General features: G+C 44.2%; 1 protein-coding gene across 2 annotated transcripts in view; it reads left to right on the top strand.

Moving 5' to 3' along the window:
* The window catches only part of GALNT17 (polypeptide N-acetylgalactosaminyltransferase 17), a 182,893-nt gene that overhangs the window by 36,441 nt on the left and 128,318 nt on the right, over positions 1-18,134 (top strand). The window contains exon 2 of one of the 2 annotated variants that reach the window (XM_061363645.1): positions 9,258-9,441. In XM_061363645.1, coding sequence (XP_061219629.1) covers positions 9,258-9,441 — 184 coding nt within the window. Of the gene's footprint in view, positions 1-9,257; positions 9,442-16,300; positions 16,330-18,134 lie in introns of those variants that run through there. The other variant, XM_061363646.1, reaches the window with a different exon arrangement.

Genomic DNA, 18,134 nt, shown 5'->3' with positions numbered 1-18,134 from the left:
AAATAGGCTTTATTGCTGAGCGAGTGTAGCATCTGAACATAGGCAGAACAAGTCTTATCAAAGGAATTAAACTCACTAAGCAAAACCCTGTAAAATTGACTTTCTTGACCTTAAAAAGTAGGTAGCAAGTTCACTGCTCAGTAAAACTCAAGTTAGCAGGAAGGATGCACACACTTCATGAAGACGCATGTTTTAACTCGGAGTTTCTCTTTTTGCAGCTGTGTTGACATCATAATTTCATGTTGGCTTCAAGATGTTCATTCTTCTTTTGGGAGAGCCCATTGTGAGGAATTGTCATCCCTTTTCCAGTATGTAGATCTTGAAAGAATAGCTTCATGAGCAGAATTAGGGTGCGCTAATATGGTTCCAAGGGCCCGTGTAGAGAGACTTGGAAGTACGCTGAGGACACCTCCTAGTTTGGCTTCGTCAGCATCCATAAGGTTTTATAGCCTGAGCTGGTACAGTGGTTTGGTGACCATGTCCAGTTTCCTTCCCTTTCCCATTCCCTGCTCCCAGTGGCTCTGTGGAGGAGATGCCCCGTGCCTGGGGCTGACACACGTTGTTTGCTGAATGTGTAACTTATCACATAACCATAAAACCCCCAAACGAAGTAACTGGCTTTGTGCTTATGATATCTGCTCTACAGTGTGATATTTCTTCATCTCATTTCTTGCCAAATGGCATTTTTTTCCCCCCTTTCCAAGAGGCTAATCTATGGAGAGGGGAAATGTTTTACAAAAAGGAAAACAAGAACATGCATTAAAAGAAACCACAAACACTAACAGCTTGTTACAGAAACACGATCTGGAAATAACAGATTCCTGGTGAAAATAGAAGTGCAAAAGATTATTTTTAACCTTTGAATGGGGTTGAAAAAATGTTGCCTTATGTTTTTGTGGGTTCTGTTCTCTCCCTGTTCCCATACTTGGTCCCGTGGCTCTGCTCCAGTCCTGGGGGTAGCCCAGGCCCACTGCTGGTGTGACTCTAGTTGCAGTTTCTCTGGGGCAGGATGGATTTACATTCTTGTTTCTCCACTTACGGCTGCTTGGTCCTGAGCTGCACTGAAGCTGAGCATCTCTGTGCTGTGCTCCAGCTGCAGCTGTGGCTGGATGCAGAAGGGTTGTGACAGGGTTGCAAATGGACTGTGTTACCCATAGAAGGTAAAAGTTTCACTGGAGCATGAAAGCAGCAATGTGGAGTCAAACAGGAGGATCCTCTGAGCCTGGGCTTCTGCCAGTGGCTGGTAGGAAGTGACTATCTGGGGATGAAGAGTTTGCAGAGTTGCATCAGCACAGATGAGAGGGGTGAGATTTTGCTGCTGAGGATAGAAGGGTTTGTGAACTTCTTAAACTGCCTATCCTAAAGATGTTTTAATGAGCAGTGTGTCCTAATTTTACTTTGTCTTTCTGATGCTTGGGTTGATTTTCAAACAGGGAGATCTCTGTGCAGAATCACAGTCATGGAATGATTTGGATTGGGAAGGACCTTTAAAGATCATCTTGTTCCAGAAGTTGCCCAAAGCCCCTATCTATAACTTCTTTGGACAAATGAACTGCCATCAGTGCTGCTCCTGCCATCGTTCCTGAGCAGGTCTTGCACATAGGCATGTGTCCTGCCAGACGGATTTCCAGGCAGCTCAAATAGGAAAGCAGGATAGTTTGTACTTGCTTGAATTGCAATCTATCTTCTAAAAATAAAGCAGCAGACAGTTGCTTAATTCATCACCCAAACAGGCTCATGGCAGACCAGCATCAATATGCAAGACTGCTTTTACCCTTGGCCTTTCTCATTCCAGCTCCTGTGTCCCAGACTATCCGATACGCTCAGAGTTACTTGGCATGTTACTTGGCTTCAGAGCTGGCACTTGGGTGTCTACTGAATCAATACACCATTAGGTGCAGGGACCAGGGATCTTGTCTGTCTTTTGAATGGTGATGCACCCTGAATTGATCTTTGCAGTTAGTGGAACAGTATCAGATTTTTAATGTGAATCCTGCCATGGTTGGTATTATATTGCACTGGTAGGCTGCTAATGCAGACTGTTCTTATGACAGTTCATCAGTTTTTGGAGAGCTGTATGTTAACTCACTGCAGATGTATTGCTGGACAAAGCTTTGGTGTTGTGCTTTAATCTTGCTGCATCAATGTGAGGAGAAGCTGTGGCTGCCCCATCCCCATGTTCAAGGCCAGGCTGGATAGGGCTTGGAACTGCACCAGGGGAGGTTTAGACTGGCGATTAGGAAGAATGTCTTTCCCATGTGGGTTCCTGTTCTATAGATTTACCCCTCTCCTCACTGAGAGTATTCTTTGCTTGCTTAGTGCTACCTGTCGGAGACTCCATGTCGTCGCGATGCGGAGGGAACACAGCACAACCAATATGATTGATAGAAATGATCGATTTATTCTGCTTAAGCCTGGGGTTTATATAGAGCTAGGCTGTTATCCACACATATTCTTGGGAAACTTCCGTGGTTTTATTATTTACAGGCACATTCAGTTTTCTAACCTCCTTATTCCTCCCTTCAAGATACTCGTTAACTACAAGGTCAGTTTACCCCCCTGCACAGCTGGTGTTTTTTACCAAGCTGGGTTTCTTACTGACTTTTACAAAACTGGTCCCTGGCCAAGTTCAGCCATGGGAATGTAACCCTTACCTGCTACCCATGCTTCCACAGCTACCTGCGCATGAGGGTTCTTTGTGATGGTTTATGCCAGTATAAAATAACAGTGAGAAGATTGAGACTGTTCTAAACACTTCATGGAAGTATGTTTTGTTGTGTGTTGCTGGAGAAGTGATTGTGCCTGTGTCTCAGTAAAAGCAAGTCCTTGAAAGCTGGCCTTAGGGTTTAATAAATGAGCTGACATGGAGTTCTTCAGTGTTGTGAATATGGGTGCAGTGTACCTGGGGTCAGATGAATGATCTTAATGATGTTTTTGACCCCTATCTTCTTTTCTGTTATATGTTGTGGTCTACTTTTTGCCTTTTCCCCTCTCCCTTCTTGCCAGTAAGTAACACAGATATTTCTAGAATATGATGGTCCCATATGTTAGAGGTACAAATTTGAAGTTGTGTCAGAGTGAGCAAATGAGATTGCTGCAACACATTCTTCTCTTTACCTTTTCTGCAAATACACTGTATCCATCCCCCTAGCAGATCCAAGTCTGTTATTTGGAGCTGGGAGTCAGCTGCTGGTGCTACATATGTGACTCCAGTACTTGGCAACTGCCTCAAATGTATCAGTGCCGAAATATACATTTCCTTCCTTACAGCACATGTATCTTGCACCAGCTGATGTAATGATGTGGCTTATTAGAGCATATTTCATCCCTAAAAGTTCTGAGCTGCATCCCAGTCACAGGAGTCTCTGCCTGCAGCTGATGCAGGGATGCTTTGGGGTGCATGCACCAGCTCTATGAGCACCCTGTGCCCTGGGGTGCAAGGTGCGGGTGGGAAGAGCACGGGGAAGGTGTATCCATGTGGAACTGCAGAGCATGCCCAGGGCAGGAGGGGTCCTTGGTCATTCTGGGACAAACCTTTAACAACCCAAAGGGATAGATCCCTTGTTTAGAAGGGGGAGCTCCCTGCAGCAGGGCATCTTCTGAGGTGGTTATGTCAGTACACACTTGGGAAGAGTTGCTTTAATTACATGGCCAGGAATGCTTCATCTGTGTTTTCCCTGGGTTATAAATCATCTTCAGTTGTGTCTTCTGTACCTGAACAGGATACCTGTCTGTAAGGCTCCCATTGGAGCACTGCCTGTTCTCCCTGCTGAGCTGCAAAGAGCTTTACCCAGCCTATAGTTTGCTGACTCTAAAGCAGTTCTGTTACCAAATCCTGTTTTTTTTTTTTCTTTCATCAAGTTACTTTAAAAACATGAAGAAGAATGATAGACAGTAATGTCTTCAGACTTCCAGCGAGCATAGATCTATGTCCAAACTCATCTACTAGTCCCAGGTTTTAGAATCCCCTACATTCATCTCTCTGAACAGAACAGCCTCAGCCAGTTGGAAAATTTGTTATTTCGTGCCTCAGGCAAATCTTGATCAGGAAATTATCATTTGGAACCAGAAGTTGGGTATTGTAATGGCCTAACCAGGGCGAGCCTGGCTTTGAAATTCTCCTGATGACTGAATTCTCCATGCAACAGGAGCTGATCCTCCCTCTGGCTCTAAAGGTAATTTTCCTGTTTCCATTTCCATACAGATAAGAAAACTTCAATTCTGAATATGAGTTTGCATGTACGTATATGCATATATGTATGTATAAATGTATAGTTCTATTACAACATCTCAACTTCAAACTCTGCGGTTTGACTGCACTGTCATTTCCCATCCTTTTCATAAGGTACAGGGTAGGAAGAAGACTTGACATTGACTGCTTCCATCATGATGTACGTATTTAAGCATCTGTGCTTAAATCATTTGTGCTACAGATGTTCATCTAATCTATCCTTGGATATACTATTATGCTGAGAAGCGGTCACTTTCCTGGGCAGCCTGGTTTTATAGAATCACAGAATTGTTTAGGTTGGAAAAGAACTTTAAGCACTGCCAAGGCCACCACTAACCCATGGCACTAAGGGCCTTGTCTGCATGGTTTGGGACACTTGCAGGGATGGTGACTCCAGCCTGTTCAATGCCTGAGCACCTTTTTAGGTATTTCCTAAAGACAGCTGACTGGGAGGGTACTGTCCAAAGGGAAGGTGGTAGCAGTGATCCTTCAGCAAGAGGGATTTGTTGGAAGCCTGCTGCAGTGTTTGGCTATGGGGATAAGCTGGCTTTTGATCAGCTCTGGGGAAAACATACTTGGCATCTACACTGGATATAACTGTATAGGGGTTTTTCCCTCTGATTTTTCCACTGGACTCCAGTATTTAAGCTCATTTTATAAATTCGTACTGTTGTTGTTTCTATTTTTCCCCAATAAAGTGATTTCTTACCTTCTAATCCTTTTACTGCTACCTTTGGTTTCCTTTGCACAAGCATACGGGCACTTTGGGGAGTCAGTGAGAGCAAAGGAAGCTGACAGAGCCAGTTGTATTTGGAATTCCCATGACAATTCCCATAGTCCTTGAGCAGTGCATGGTTATGTGCTGTGTAGGTGTAACTTGCACTCAGAGGAACTTGTGTTCTTCTGCCTAATAAAAGGTCAGAGCAAAGAGTGGGTGAAAACTGGGTAAAGCATGCTGCAGGGAAGTAAGAGAAAATACAGGTCTTATGTTCCATTGAAGCTAAAAGGGAAGTTGGTGCCCGTGTCCCAGCTACCCTTCTGGTTAATGAATCCTCCCTTTATAGTCTGTATTTGCAGTGATCAGCAGGGCAACACTCAAAACTTCAGCAGTTTTCCATCATTTCCAACATTAGCCATGACATTTTGCCTTTGGTATCTATTCTGGCTTCTCATAAAATATCCCTGAAAGCCCATCAGTTGTGTCCTCTCTTTCTATCTTCCCTGAGAGGTCACACAGAGGCTGTCTCCACTGTGTAATGCACGTTAAGCTATTTACCTCATTGGTTTTGCCTTTTTTCCTGAGTCAGAAATTCCTTGTTAGCCTTCGGATCTCTGGCTAAAGCAAGGCCTGAAACACATGTCTGTAGGAGAGTTATTTGGGCTGGAAGACCCATGATGTTTAAGAGCTGTATTTTTCAAAGGTATCTATCTTAATTTTCTCTTTATTTTCTAGTACCATTTCACTACTATTTATTTCATACAATCCCAGATTGTTTTGGGTTGGAAGTGACCTTAAAGCTCATCCAGTTCCAACCCCTGCCACAGGCAGGGACACCTTCCACTAGAGCAGCTTGCTCCAAGCCCTGTCCAACCTGGCCTTGAGCACTGCCAGGGATGGGGCTTCTCTGGGCAACCTGGAATACCTTCTAGAGAAGGAGGCATTGTGTTCTTCTTCCCTATAGGAATGTGCCTTTCACTCTGTGCGTGCTCTGTAACTTACGTGGTAGGAAAGGAGGACGCAACTAAAAAATTTGCTTTTCCATAAATCTTTCCTACATTGTTTCCTCCTGTTCTTTTCCCTCCTTCCCCCTCAGTGTTAAGGCTCAGGACCCCTTTCAGTTTCAGATACTCTTCCCTCTTCCCTGGCCTTAATGACAGCAAGCTTCCTCAGCTGAGCTTTGTATGGGTTGGGTTAATGTTTTCCTTCATCTAGGCTGACATGCAGCAAAATGCTTTTCCAGCCTGCCTACTGCCAGGGGAGCCTGTTTGGCTGGGGGCCTTACAAATGAAGGCTGTGTATCATATTATATTGTATTTTACCAAGGTTTTCTCTGTCCTAGAAACCTGCTGTCTCCTTATGAAATATACCACCCATTTAAGGAGAGACTATCATATTTACTACAACTGTACTCAGTCTAGGAATGATTTTGCTGTAGAGATTAATTTTTTATATGAAATATAGATAATAATTTATATTTTATAGCCAAGTCTTTGTCAGTCCCCCGGGGATCCATTGGCTGGCTGTTTCGGCAGGAGTGACTCGGATCTCTGCAGCTCTAAGTGGTGTCTTTTATTCCTGCTATTCCTGCAATATAAGAGCAATACACTCCTTTTGTCCCAAAGCTCAGATGTTCTAGGAGATCTAAAAATAAAATCATGTTTTCATTTGTAAGGTACTCGCTGAATGAATGTGGTTTAAGGATGAGTGAAGCTCACAGATCTGCACTGAACATCTTATCTTGATGCAGCCTGTTACCATCTCATGACCTTGCAAAATGCACATGGGAGTGAATGACTCCTCAAGCTTTCTGAGGGGGATTAATGCTATTTATTGCTATGGATAGGCTGGAGCAGGCTTCAGGAGAGACTTTTTGGCAGTGGTTCAGCCCTTCTGTTTTGGTGCCTGCCCAGAATGACAAAGGATTTGGTCTGGGACTTGGGAATAGTTCTGACTCTTTACTTTTAACCTTGTTCTTCAAGGAAAGAGGCTGATTGGATCATGATCTTGCTCCTTCTTGCTTGCTGTCTCTCTGTAACGTCTGGCTCTTCTGGGCCAATTTCAAGCAGGTTTACAAAGGGCTGAAGGCTTTCAAAGTGTGAAGGTGCTATAAGCATGTGCTACTAAGAGGCCACAGCAGAAGGCTGTAGTGGAAACCAGCTCTGGATAGTTGTGTGTGGGGAAAACCTGGCTTCAGAGGTCATGTCCCTTTCTACATCACTAGAGGCACTTAATCATTGCCTACAAGAAACCTGGAGAGGGGCTTTTGACAAGGGTCTGTAGGGCCAGGCCAAGGGGAATGGCTTTAACCTGCCAGAGGGGAGACTGAGATGAGCTCTTAGGCAGAAGCTCTTCCCTGTGAGGGTGCTGAGGCGCTGGCACAGGGTGCCCAGAGAAGCTGTGGCTGCCCCATCCCTGGCAGTGTTGAAGGCCAGGTTGGACACAGGGGCTTGGAGCAAGCTGCTCTAGTGGAAGGTGTCCCTGCGAGTGGCAGGGGTTGGAACTGGATGTGCTTTAAGGTCCTTTCCAGCACAAACCATCCTATGACTACGATTCACTTGCAGTGTTAAGCTGTTTAAGCATGATGTGAGAGATGGCTTACCCTTTAAGACCCAAATGCCAAGGAAGCATATGGGCTGGTTTGAGGATAATTTCCAAAGTTACAGTGAAGGCATCTCAAGCTCACAAAAATGTGCCTTTCTCTGCGCAGCACTAAAATGGGGCAAGTAAAGGTAAATGAATGGATTGGCTGGGTGAGGGTCTGCTGGAACGATTTGGTTTCAGTCCTGCCTCTTTCTGAGCCATCTTTTCAGACAGCTGGAAGCAGATTTCATCCTCCGCTGCTTGGACATGAATGATCTTTCTTGCCAGGCATTACTTGACTCTTGCTGTGAAGTGCTCTACACTGAAGTGACATCCAGGCTGCACGGATGAACCCTTCTGACAGCCTGAGCTGGAGGATGAAATGTTCAGCCAGCATAGGGACAGACACGGAGATCCTCCTTGGCACATTGCACCTGGGAATGTTCATCTTTGTGACTATCCCTGCGGCTGTGTTTGCTGTCCTGAGTGGCACCAAGAGAGAGGATGATGGTCTCATGGTAGAGCCCTGCCCAACACGTGTGGATCTGTCACCTTAATCAATTCCTTTGGTTAAATGACACTGATTTACTTCTATTTATCAAGGCAGGGTTTATAGTAGTAAAGGAAGTAAGAAGTTCGTATGCAGAAATAAGGGAATACACTTAGTGAGGAGTGAGGAGAGACAAATGCATGCTGGGGGATGTGTGTGCCTAGTTGTCATGATTATGGCCTTGGAAGAAAGCAGTCAATGGCATTATAGGCTCATCAGTCAAAGCTGCTGGGTATAAAGCCATGTCTTGGCATTTCTCAGGTGTCTTTGCAGTCAACAGAGAGGCTTCATTTCCTCAGGACCTCAAGGTTACTGTCTCTTCCAAAGCATCAGTGGTGATAACAGTCAGTTCTGCTCTCAGAGTTGGGGCTCTGCTGTTCAAACAAAGGAGAATATACCCTGGTTTCTTTTTTACAAACCAGAACCAAGCCACAAAACAAAACATCAATACTTTGCTTGTTTCTGACAAAAGAAAGAGTATGAGTCTCTGCTAATGAGCAATATTAAAATTCAAGGAGTCCTGTCTGATAAATAATAACATGAGCATAAACTTGGTTGCCCACAATCTCCACTGAATCACCAGTGTAGCTCTTTCTGTGCAGCTCATTTTGAACGTTGCCTGTTTCTTTCAGCTGTGCAAATATAAATAAATAATTCCACTTGATAAAGGAATGGGAATGCTGTACTTCAAAAGATAAGAAAGCTTTGAGGGGAAATTGTTTTTAAATCTGTAACATTTGTATGCTGTTCACTGTTCATACTGAGCAAAAATTCATTCAGCTGGCAGTTAACCAACCCTGGTTTATTCTTAGACTGTGTTCAAGCTATCCTTCTCCTGGGGACATCTAACCTTACATGTAATTACCTCTCTGAGAGTGGGCAGGAGGCCTGACTAGCCTTCCTAACAGCTAGATAAATGCCCGGATCTGTGGGACAGGTTATCAGTTGGATGCTGTGGTGGCAGAGCTGTTTGGAACAGTGTGCCTGAGCCATGAGGAATTTCAAGATTTAAGTCATTTTCAGTCCAGTGAATGGCAAAGAACCAGAATTTGAAATGTTTTCAGAAAACCAAACCAAAACACCCCAGATTTTCAGATTGTGTCTGCTTCTTTGATAGCTTGGAAATAAGAGTGATGAATTGTAACAGTGATGGTGGCTTTTTTTCTTCTCTCGAGGTCTGTCCAAGTCACTTGGTCTCATTGAAGGCTATGGTGGACGTGGTAAAGGTGGCCTCCCAGCCACCCTGTCTCCTGAGGAGGAGGAGAAAGCAAAGGGACCACATGAGAAATATGGGTACAACTCCTACCTCAGTGAGAAAATTTCACTGGATCGTTCCATACCAGATTATCGTCCAACCAAGTAAGTACCAGTTGCTCCATGAGGAATGCACGTTTAGGTATCATCCCAGAGCCAGGAGTGATGGTTGCCTTCATATTCTCATGTGACACTGTTCACTTTCCCCTCCATATCCTTTACAGGGCCGTGCTCAGTAACCAGTGTAGTCTGGCTGAAAATGAGATGGTTCACAGAATCCCAGACTGGTTTGTGTTGGAAGGGGCCTTAAAGCTCATCCAGTTACAGCCCCTTACCATGGGCAGGGACACCTTGCACTAGAGCAGCTTGCTCCAAGCCCCAGTGTCCAACCTGGCCTTGAAAAGGATTAATTCTGACATTTTGAGGCTTGCCTTGTGTTCTTGCTTAGTGCCACCATCCGTCATTTCATGGGAGGGTGGTGGAGAGGCCAGAGCAGACACAGCAATTGATTAAAAACGAATCATTTTGGAGCTGGGCTGATAATGTGGAGGGAATTTGTGGGTACTGACTGCTGCTGCATAACTTAATGCTTTAGATCTATGTAAGAACCTCAGGAGCCGTATTCTGGTTATTGCTTTTTTTTCTAGGGATCAATTGTCATGGTATTGGAAGAGAGCACTTGGTCTGGTTATGAAATAGCTTGAGTTTGCTGGAGGATTAGAAAAGTTTCAGCTTCTCCTACTTGTGACTTGAAGATCTATTTGCTATTTTGTGCATGCCATTCTGTGTGATTTTGTGACGGGTTTAATAAAAAACATTTAAGTCAAGTATACTGGTCTCTGATTAAAATAGATTCAAGTCAAAGGAAATTAGCCTAAATGGTTTCAAAGTTGCAGCATTAGTGGGGAAAAACTGTTGAAAACCCTCCAGCTGATAAGTATTACAAAGCAGCTATTACTTTTAAATGTAGTAGACAGCCCATCTGCTTCAACCAAAGGCTGTTCAGCCGCTCCCCCTTGTTTTGTCATGACATGCCTTTGTAAAAAGCCCCTCTTCAGATTCCTTGTAAGCCCCTTTAGGTACTGGAAGACTCTTATAAGGTGTCTCCTGAGCCTGTTCTTCTCTGGAGAAGTCCCCTTTGTGGCCAAGGTGAAGGGGATTAAGGAGAGTTTAAGGGAAATTTGGCATGTTTGTAATCTTTTGTATTTAGACTCCTCTAACTTGTGGTCAGCATCACCAAGGGTTCAGAGGTGCAGGTGTCCCTGCTCATTGCTGTTTGCAGGCAGGTTTGGCAATAAAGAGGCATCACGAGTCCTACCTGGTGGCATTTTGAGTGCATAGCCAGAGGCAGCAGAAAGGATAGAAGTTAGTTTCCCTGGAGAAACTGGCTGAAAGAGGTGTTGAGTATAGGAATGGTGCTTAGGAGAAGGTAAGGTCTTTCACAGGGCCAGGGCTGGGGAGAGGGTATCTTGCTTGCTACTCCTTTGGCTAACATAAGGCAGGAGGAGTAGTACTTTGGTGCAGAGGACCTTATTTTAAGTCTTGCTGTGAAACAGTGGCATGAGGTAGGCAGTACATTTCTGTCCTGCTTGATGAGGTTTTTGACTTGAGATTCCTGTGTGTTTTGGGAAACAGTTCCTGCTTCTAGATTGGAAGTGCCTAAGGTGCTGCCTGCAGACTGCAGGGCTTGTACACACATCTCCAGAAATAAGCTGGAGAGAGTTTTCTTCTATTTCCTGCAAAAACTGTGAAGGAGGAGGCTGATCTGTGAGTTAATTGACAATTCACAGCATTTCCTGCTTCCTTATGAAGGATGGGGGGTTTAAGACATGTTGTTTTCCTTATAGAAAGTGAAGCATATTTACATGGGATCGTAGGGGCTGCTAATAGTCCCCTCTTTGATACTAGATTTTATGCTCTTCTGTTTCATTCTGTGATGTATGATTTAATGGGAATCTCTCCTATGGTTAGAGGGAAAATCAAAATTGCTGTGTTAGATCAGCCTGCAGGTCCAACTTATCCAATATCTAATAATCTCTGATAGTGGAACCAGATGCTTCAGGTTGAAGAAATCATATTAAGGAAAGCTATGAAATAATCTGCCATCTGGTATGTTCTGACTTCTCTGTTCTCTGTTTTCAATCCTATCTAATATAAAAGTGGAGTTCTCATTATCTCTTAAAAAGTGTGTTCCTCTGGAATCCTGCTAGGCTCCGATTCAATGGTATTTTATGGCATTATGGGATTAAGGAGCAGATTTAAGAAAAAATAATACCCACAATTGTTAGGACTATTGAATCATTGGATAAAGATGACATATTCCTGCTGCTGGAATCTCAACCACTGTTCTCATGCAGGAAAAGGCTCAAAATATTAAAGTGAAGAGGAAGAACAGTTTAAGTGATAAGCAACTTCCACAGCTCAATTATCAGATGTTTTGAGGGTTTCCCATCCAGGAGGCTGGTGGGTTCTGTACATGGGTTGGGCAAAGCATGGACAAACCATGCTGGCGTGTACTGGGATCTACTTCTGGGTTTTTACAGCATGCCCCTGGTAAAGGGTTTGTGTGTACTGGCATGGCCTTAGAGCGGTGTCCTGGGTGGAGCTTCATCATAGAATCACAGGCTGGGTTGGATTGGGAAGGACGTTAAGATCACCTAGTTCCTAACCCCCTGACATGTGGAGGGGCACTTCACTCTGGACCATGTTGCCCAAGGCTCTGTCCAACCTGGCCTTGAACACTGCCAGGGATGGAGCATTTACCATTTCTTTGGGCAGCCTTTTTCAGCTCTTCACCACCTTCAGAGTAAAAAACTTCTTGCTCATATCTAAACTGAACTTCCCCTATTTAAGTTTGAACCCATCACCCCTTGTCCTGTCACTACAGTCCCTGATGAAGGTCTCTCTTCAGCATCCTTGTAGCTCCTTTCAGACACTGGAAGCTGCTCTGAGGTCGCCATGCAGCTTCTCTTTTCCAGGCAGCTTCTCTTCTCCAGGCTGAACAGCCCCATCTGTCTCAGCCTGTCTCCATACATGAGGTGCTTCAGCCCCTGATCATCCTCATGGCCTCCTCTGGACTTGCTCCAACACCTCCATGTCCTCCTTATGCCAAAGACACCAGAACTGCACACAGTGCTCCAAGTGGGGTCTCATGAGATCAGAGCAGAGGGGGCATCACCTGTAGCTTTTGTTAAAGATTAAATGGGCACTTACCACTGACTTGATTGGAGTGTTTCCCAGTGCTGTGTTTTGGGCTTGAGTCAGTCATCACTCTGGAGTGTCTCAAGTGGCTGAATCACCCACTTATGTCTGTAGCTGCCTGCCTTGGGAGCAATTGGGCTTTTTAGCACCATCTGGTTTTATTGCCAAAGACTTCTGTGTAGCAGCAAGTTGAGAGTCTTTCTTTGGGATATAGTGGGAAAGGCAGTTTTAAAGACTTCGGGTTGTTCTTTGACATCTTAAAGGAACTAAATCAGTTCTTGATTTGATTTTTATGTAAAGTGGTCTCTGTGTGCCCTTTGGGGGCTCTCAGCATGTACATTTGGGGTGATAGAACATATGCTGGGGTGGAGGGGAGCACACTGTAGGAAAAGGCACTGCTCTCTTTGGGGTCTTGGCCCACCCCTTCTGCTTTCTGCCACAGGGCTACCTTTGGGTCTCAGCCTCCACTCAGGTTATGGGATATTGCAGGGACAAAGAATTGGGTTTTGGTTTTATAATCAAAACTGAATAGGTCTTTGGGGAGTCATGAATGTGGGTGTGACTTAGGTGAATCAGGACCATCCAGGAAGATGGGCCTTGAAGACCTGTAATTCATTGCCCTGCCTATGAGAGCACACCGTCACATCTCTGCTGTGCTGGACCCAAGATGTTCTCATCCTGTGCTGGACGCTGTATCTGCTCACAGGGGCTTCAAGATCGGCAATGTTTTGTCTGTCTATGCCCTGTGGTTTGCTCTCACAGGTCTCAGGAAAGTTTCACATGTTAGTATACTTGCTTATTTTCATGTGAAAAAGAGTGTTATCTCCTCCACTGTGGAAATAACTAAAAAGACCAGGCTTTGCAGGTGCCCTTGTCTCAGTTTTCTCTTGTACTAAGGTACTGAAATGAGATACTTCCTCAGCATGTATCATGACCTGGGCAGGACACTGCCCTGTGTGCTGCCTCATATATCTGGCATCATACTTGTCTTAGCATCTTGTTTCTTCCCCAAAATAGAAAGCATACAACTTCCTTGAGGCTTTGCTTGAAGCAAAATGCTTGTTCGCTTTTTCCCCTACCCACATGAGCATATTCTTTCTGGTAGAGATCTGCAAATACTATTGCAGCAAGAGAGAGTGCTCTTTATTACTGATGTCCTCAAGCTTTTAGTAGCTGGAATGTTCCTGGAGTCACCCATTTGTGGTATTACGGCAGTTACTCTAGTCACGTTCTGCCTGTTTCGTTTAGCCAACTTGATGAAATGAGTCTAAGGAGAAGGACAAAAACCAACTACTTGAATTATGCTGATGATACTTGCTGGGAAATAGTTTCATGACTGTTTGTTTGTAGTCATTGCTATTTATTGCAAACAGAGGAGGTCAAAAGAGCTTTTTCTCTTGCATGCACAATAGGTTATGTTTCTCAAAGAGGTTTTGGTTTTGTTTCTTTTTGCAATCCCACATATAAATAATAGCAAGAAAAAGAGAAGCAAGCTGTAGTGAGTTCTCTTCATCAAATAACTGAAGGAAGAAACATTAAGAAATAAAGACAGTGTAAGAAAGAAAAACCCCATGACTTCCAGATGAGAAATTCTGCTTGAATAGGATGTGGGAGTGTATTAAGATACTTTTATCTTTAGGAAGAAGTGAGAACTAGTTGTGTATCTCCTCTCCTAGTTGATAGTTGTGGGTCTGATCCATTGTTGTCTGAGAAGCACTCTTGCCCTTGGCTTTTTATGGCTTCAGCCATGAAAAAGAAAAGCAGTGTTTTCCAATACTTGGAAAGATGCCACCTGATAAATCTCTGGAAGAGCAAGTAAAGAAATCAGGCCAGTGAGTGTCAGTATCAAAGCTCTGGCATAAAGGAAATATGCCTTGGACAAGGCTCACCAAGACAAGATCAGTTTTGCAATTCAGGACAGGTTGCTGGATGCCCCATCTACCCAACATCTACGAGGCTGATCGTGGTTCTTGTGCTCCCCAAAGGAATGCTTGAGGCTGTGGTCATCTGTTCCCACTCTGCTCTGAAGATCCTGGGCGTTGCAAACCCAGCTTTAGACCTGAAACAACTTGGTTTTTCTTTCTCCACTGATGGTGCTGCAGCTTTTGGTGGCTTTTGAATGATTTTCATGAGAGGAAAATGCTGCTTTATTGCTGCATTGCTTTTCTAGTAGCAATACAAACCAGTGTGCTAGTAAGTACTGGGTTTGATCTTTATTCCTCCGTGCCTACCAGTAATACTTCCCTGTGAGGGTGCTGAGGCGCTGGCACAGGGTGCCCAGAGAAGCTGTGGCTGCCCCATCCCTGGCAGTGTTCAAGGCCAGGTTGGACACAGGGGCTTGGAGCGACCTGCTCTAGTAGAAGGTGTCCCTGCCCATGGTAAGGGGCTGTAACTGGATGAGCTTTAACGTCCCTTCCAACCCAAACCACCCTGTGGTTCTAAGATTGTTATTGGACTCCCAGTAATTCTTCTTCTTGAAAACTAGGCTCATAAAGTCTCTTAACATACACTTTTCCAGCTGTGTTTGCTATTGGCTTATTATTTTCTGTGCCTGCTACTGTGACCTCTCAGGAGGGAGCCAGCACTGTGGCTCAGCAGTGCAGTGCTGTGCAGGCAGGGTTGGCTCCACTGTGTGCTATGACAAATCACCCCAAAACTAAAAGTGTGCAGTTTCCTACTGGAAGGTTTAGGGGTTTATTTTTTGTTTCTAATCTGGAGTTAGCTGGGGACACAGGAGAGCTTGCGTTTTGCTTTATTTCCGTTTGAAGTAGAGGTGGTTGAAGTGCACTTTGACTGCTCTGTGCTGGGCTTGTGTCAAAAGCCTTCGGTGCTCAGAAGTCTCAATATCTTCTTTAAACTCAGTTGGTGAGGAAGTGTTTTGGGGAAAGTAACTCTAGGGTTTGTTTAGTACCTGTTAGGAGATTCTCTTGCTGTCATTACGCTGCATAGTGTAATCTTGAAATGCTGCAACCATGGATTTATATACATGGTACCTAATTTCCATCATGATTGTCAAATTTCCCTTCCCAGCTAGAAAATTACCCCCTATTCTCACAAGTTCGGAACATGATGCTTCAGGGAAGACTTCTATCTATGAAATGTGCTTTAAAACATTTACTACTGTAAAGATAAGTGTTAAATGCATGCTTTGGCAGAGGGTAGGATTAGTATAATTTAACAACTTGCTTTTGTGCTCCTCTGAACTCTGGTGCTGAAAAATACCTGCATTATCATAAATACTTCTGACTAAACTGTACTCGTGAAAATAAATGAACTAAATTAAGCTTTGGATACACTTCTTTGGAAGTTGGCTTCTAAAGAAGTCAAAGCTTGTGTGTTTGTGCTACCCATCTGCTGGCACGTATTGCAGAGAGCTGCTCTGTTGCCACAGGAGCTTTTAAATAGGTCTTGTATTCACAGACAAACGGCAGAAGTGTGAGTCTAATACTGATCTCTCACCAGCGTTGGCTCTGAAGTCATGTATTTAGTTTTCCAGCATCCAAGGCAGTTGGGTGTGTTGCCTTCGGGTCTGAACACGTGCTGGGAAGGGCAGGAGGATGGGGGCCTGCTGGGGATGAGCACGTCCTGCAGATGATGGCTTCTTTCAAAGGACAGTCAACCACAGCTGATGAATCCTTTGAAATCATTTCTGAGTCCATTACGGATTTTTTTTTCTCCTCTTCTCCTCTCTGCTGTCCCCAGATTGTGGCCGTTCAATAAATCCCAGACCGAGGAGATCTCAATCTCTTTCTTCCTATGTGTGAAATAGCTTGTGTGCATGGGGAGAGATGGGTAAGTGGATGTGACACTTGTAATTGCTCTGGCTTTTATGTGCCTTAGATGTGTCTGAACCTAATAACTTTATTACAAGAGATCTCTCAAAAATTAATTGTGTTCTGCACGTTCTCTTTTTACAACTTTGGAGGTAATTTCTTGTTAGAAGTTGCTGAATAAGTAATGTGCATTTAGACATGCCTGTATATCCCTTTATATTTAAATTATAGTGAATATTTTTGATGCCCTAATTCTAAAATATAAAGCATAACATTTCTGAGAAATAGTTACTGGAAATAAGGTAGGTGCTTTAAAGTCCTCAGGAAAAGCAGGGAGTTTTAGAGCTTTAATGATTAGAAATAGTTTGAGACTCTTGTGTTCTGGATCTGTAAATGCTGAACTGTACCAGGCACCATTAGGTCTTTTAAGCTGTGTGGGTAATAGAAAAGGGTTTGGTGTTCTCTGTGCTTCATAGGGTAGACACAATTGATTTAATATTGATAGTCCCTTTTGCAAGAAGGCATGTGCAACTGAATCAGCAAAATACAAACTAAAATAAGCATTAATGAATGGAGCATGATTAGGAAGTTGCAATATGAATAGCAGTCTGAACACTTGTTTTCTTTTAAGCTTGATCATAATCTTTACAAAAGCCAAATGAAGATCAATTCATTTCCTGGTGAAGCTTTCTCTTTGCAAGAAGGACATGAATGAAGCTTGTTTGATATCAGTAGCTTCAGTTTGTGCTTGTCACTGGTTCAGGATATGCTGGTTTTGCCTTCCCTCCTGAGATGGGAAGACAAAAAGCAGTGCAGATACATAAGCAATAGCTGAGAATCCATGTGTATGATGGGATAAAGGGAACTTGAGCAAGCTTGAGCCTGCCTGTGTGTGTTCATACAGGCTATGTGTGTGTTTAGACAGCAGAAGATTGCAACAGGATTTATAACACATTGTATTTCAGCCATGGTGCTTTGCAGCCCAATCACCAGTAAATCATTCAATCCAATCAGTGCACCATTGATACATAAGAATTTATCTCCCAGGCTTTCAGCTGCATCAGACAAAGTACCTACTGGTTTTCTGTGGCAAAGCCGAGCGTGTGCTGGGCCAGGAGGGGATCTGTGAATAGCTGCTGGCTGCAGGCAGGAAAGAAAAGCCAAATCTTGGATGTGTATTAATGTCTTTAAGTTTGGCTGTGCAGTGGGAGAAGGTTTAGTGTTAGGCTTTGTGTTGTGTCTTGTGGGAAGTGAGTAAGCCAGGTGTGATTCATAAGGTGAGGAGGAGAGGGCAGAAGACTCCTGAGTTTCCACACTGTGGTTTTCAGGTGTATACCCAAACCTCTGGTGTGTGCAGCTGAATGACAACTTTGTATTGGGAAGGAATAGACCATGTGTCACTGTATGGGTTTCCATACAAGTCTGCTCTTTGTGTCTTGTGTATACTCATGTCAGGTGTATCATGGCCAGGTTGGATGGGGCTTGGAGCAAGCTGGTCTAGTGGAAGGGGGTTGGAACTGGATGAGCTTTAAGGTCCTTTCTGGGATAATCAGTCTGTGATTCTATGGCTAGTGCTGCTTAAAAATGCATCTTACATGGCAGTCTGTCTGTCCACCCTGAAGTTGCTGTATATGTCTCTCCTCTTTGGGGACAGAGACACCTTCCACTAGAGCAGCTTGCTCCAAGCTCCTGTGTCCAACCTGGCCTTGAACACTGCCAGGGATGGGGCAGCCACAGCTTCTCTGGGCACCCTGTGCCAGCGCCTCAGCACCCTCACAGGGAAGAGCTTCTGCCTAAGAGCTCATCTCAGTCTCCCCTCTGGCA

The sequence above is a fragment of the Neopsephotus bourkii genome, unplaced genomic scaffold, assembly GCF_033783945.1.
Source record: "Neopsephotus bourkii isolate Nb327-2 ecotype Australia unplaced genomic scaffold, CSIRO-AGI_Nbou_v1 NB_1154, whole genome shotgun sequence".
In the NCBI taxonomy this organism is placed as follows: Eukaryota; Metazoa; Chordata; class Aves; order Psittaciformes; family Psittacidae; genus Neopsephotus; species Neopsephotus bourkii.
Note: the sequence above shows the minus strand (reverse complement) of the source record. Positions and strands in the feature narration are given on the sequence as shown.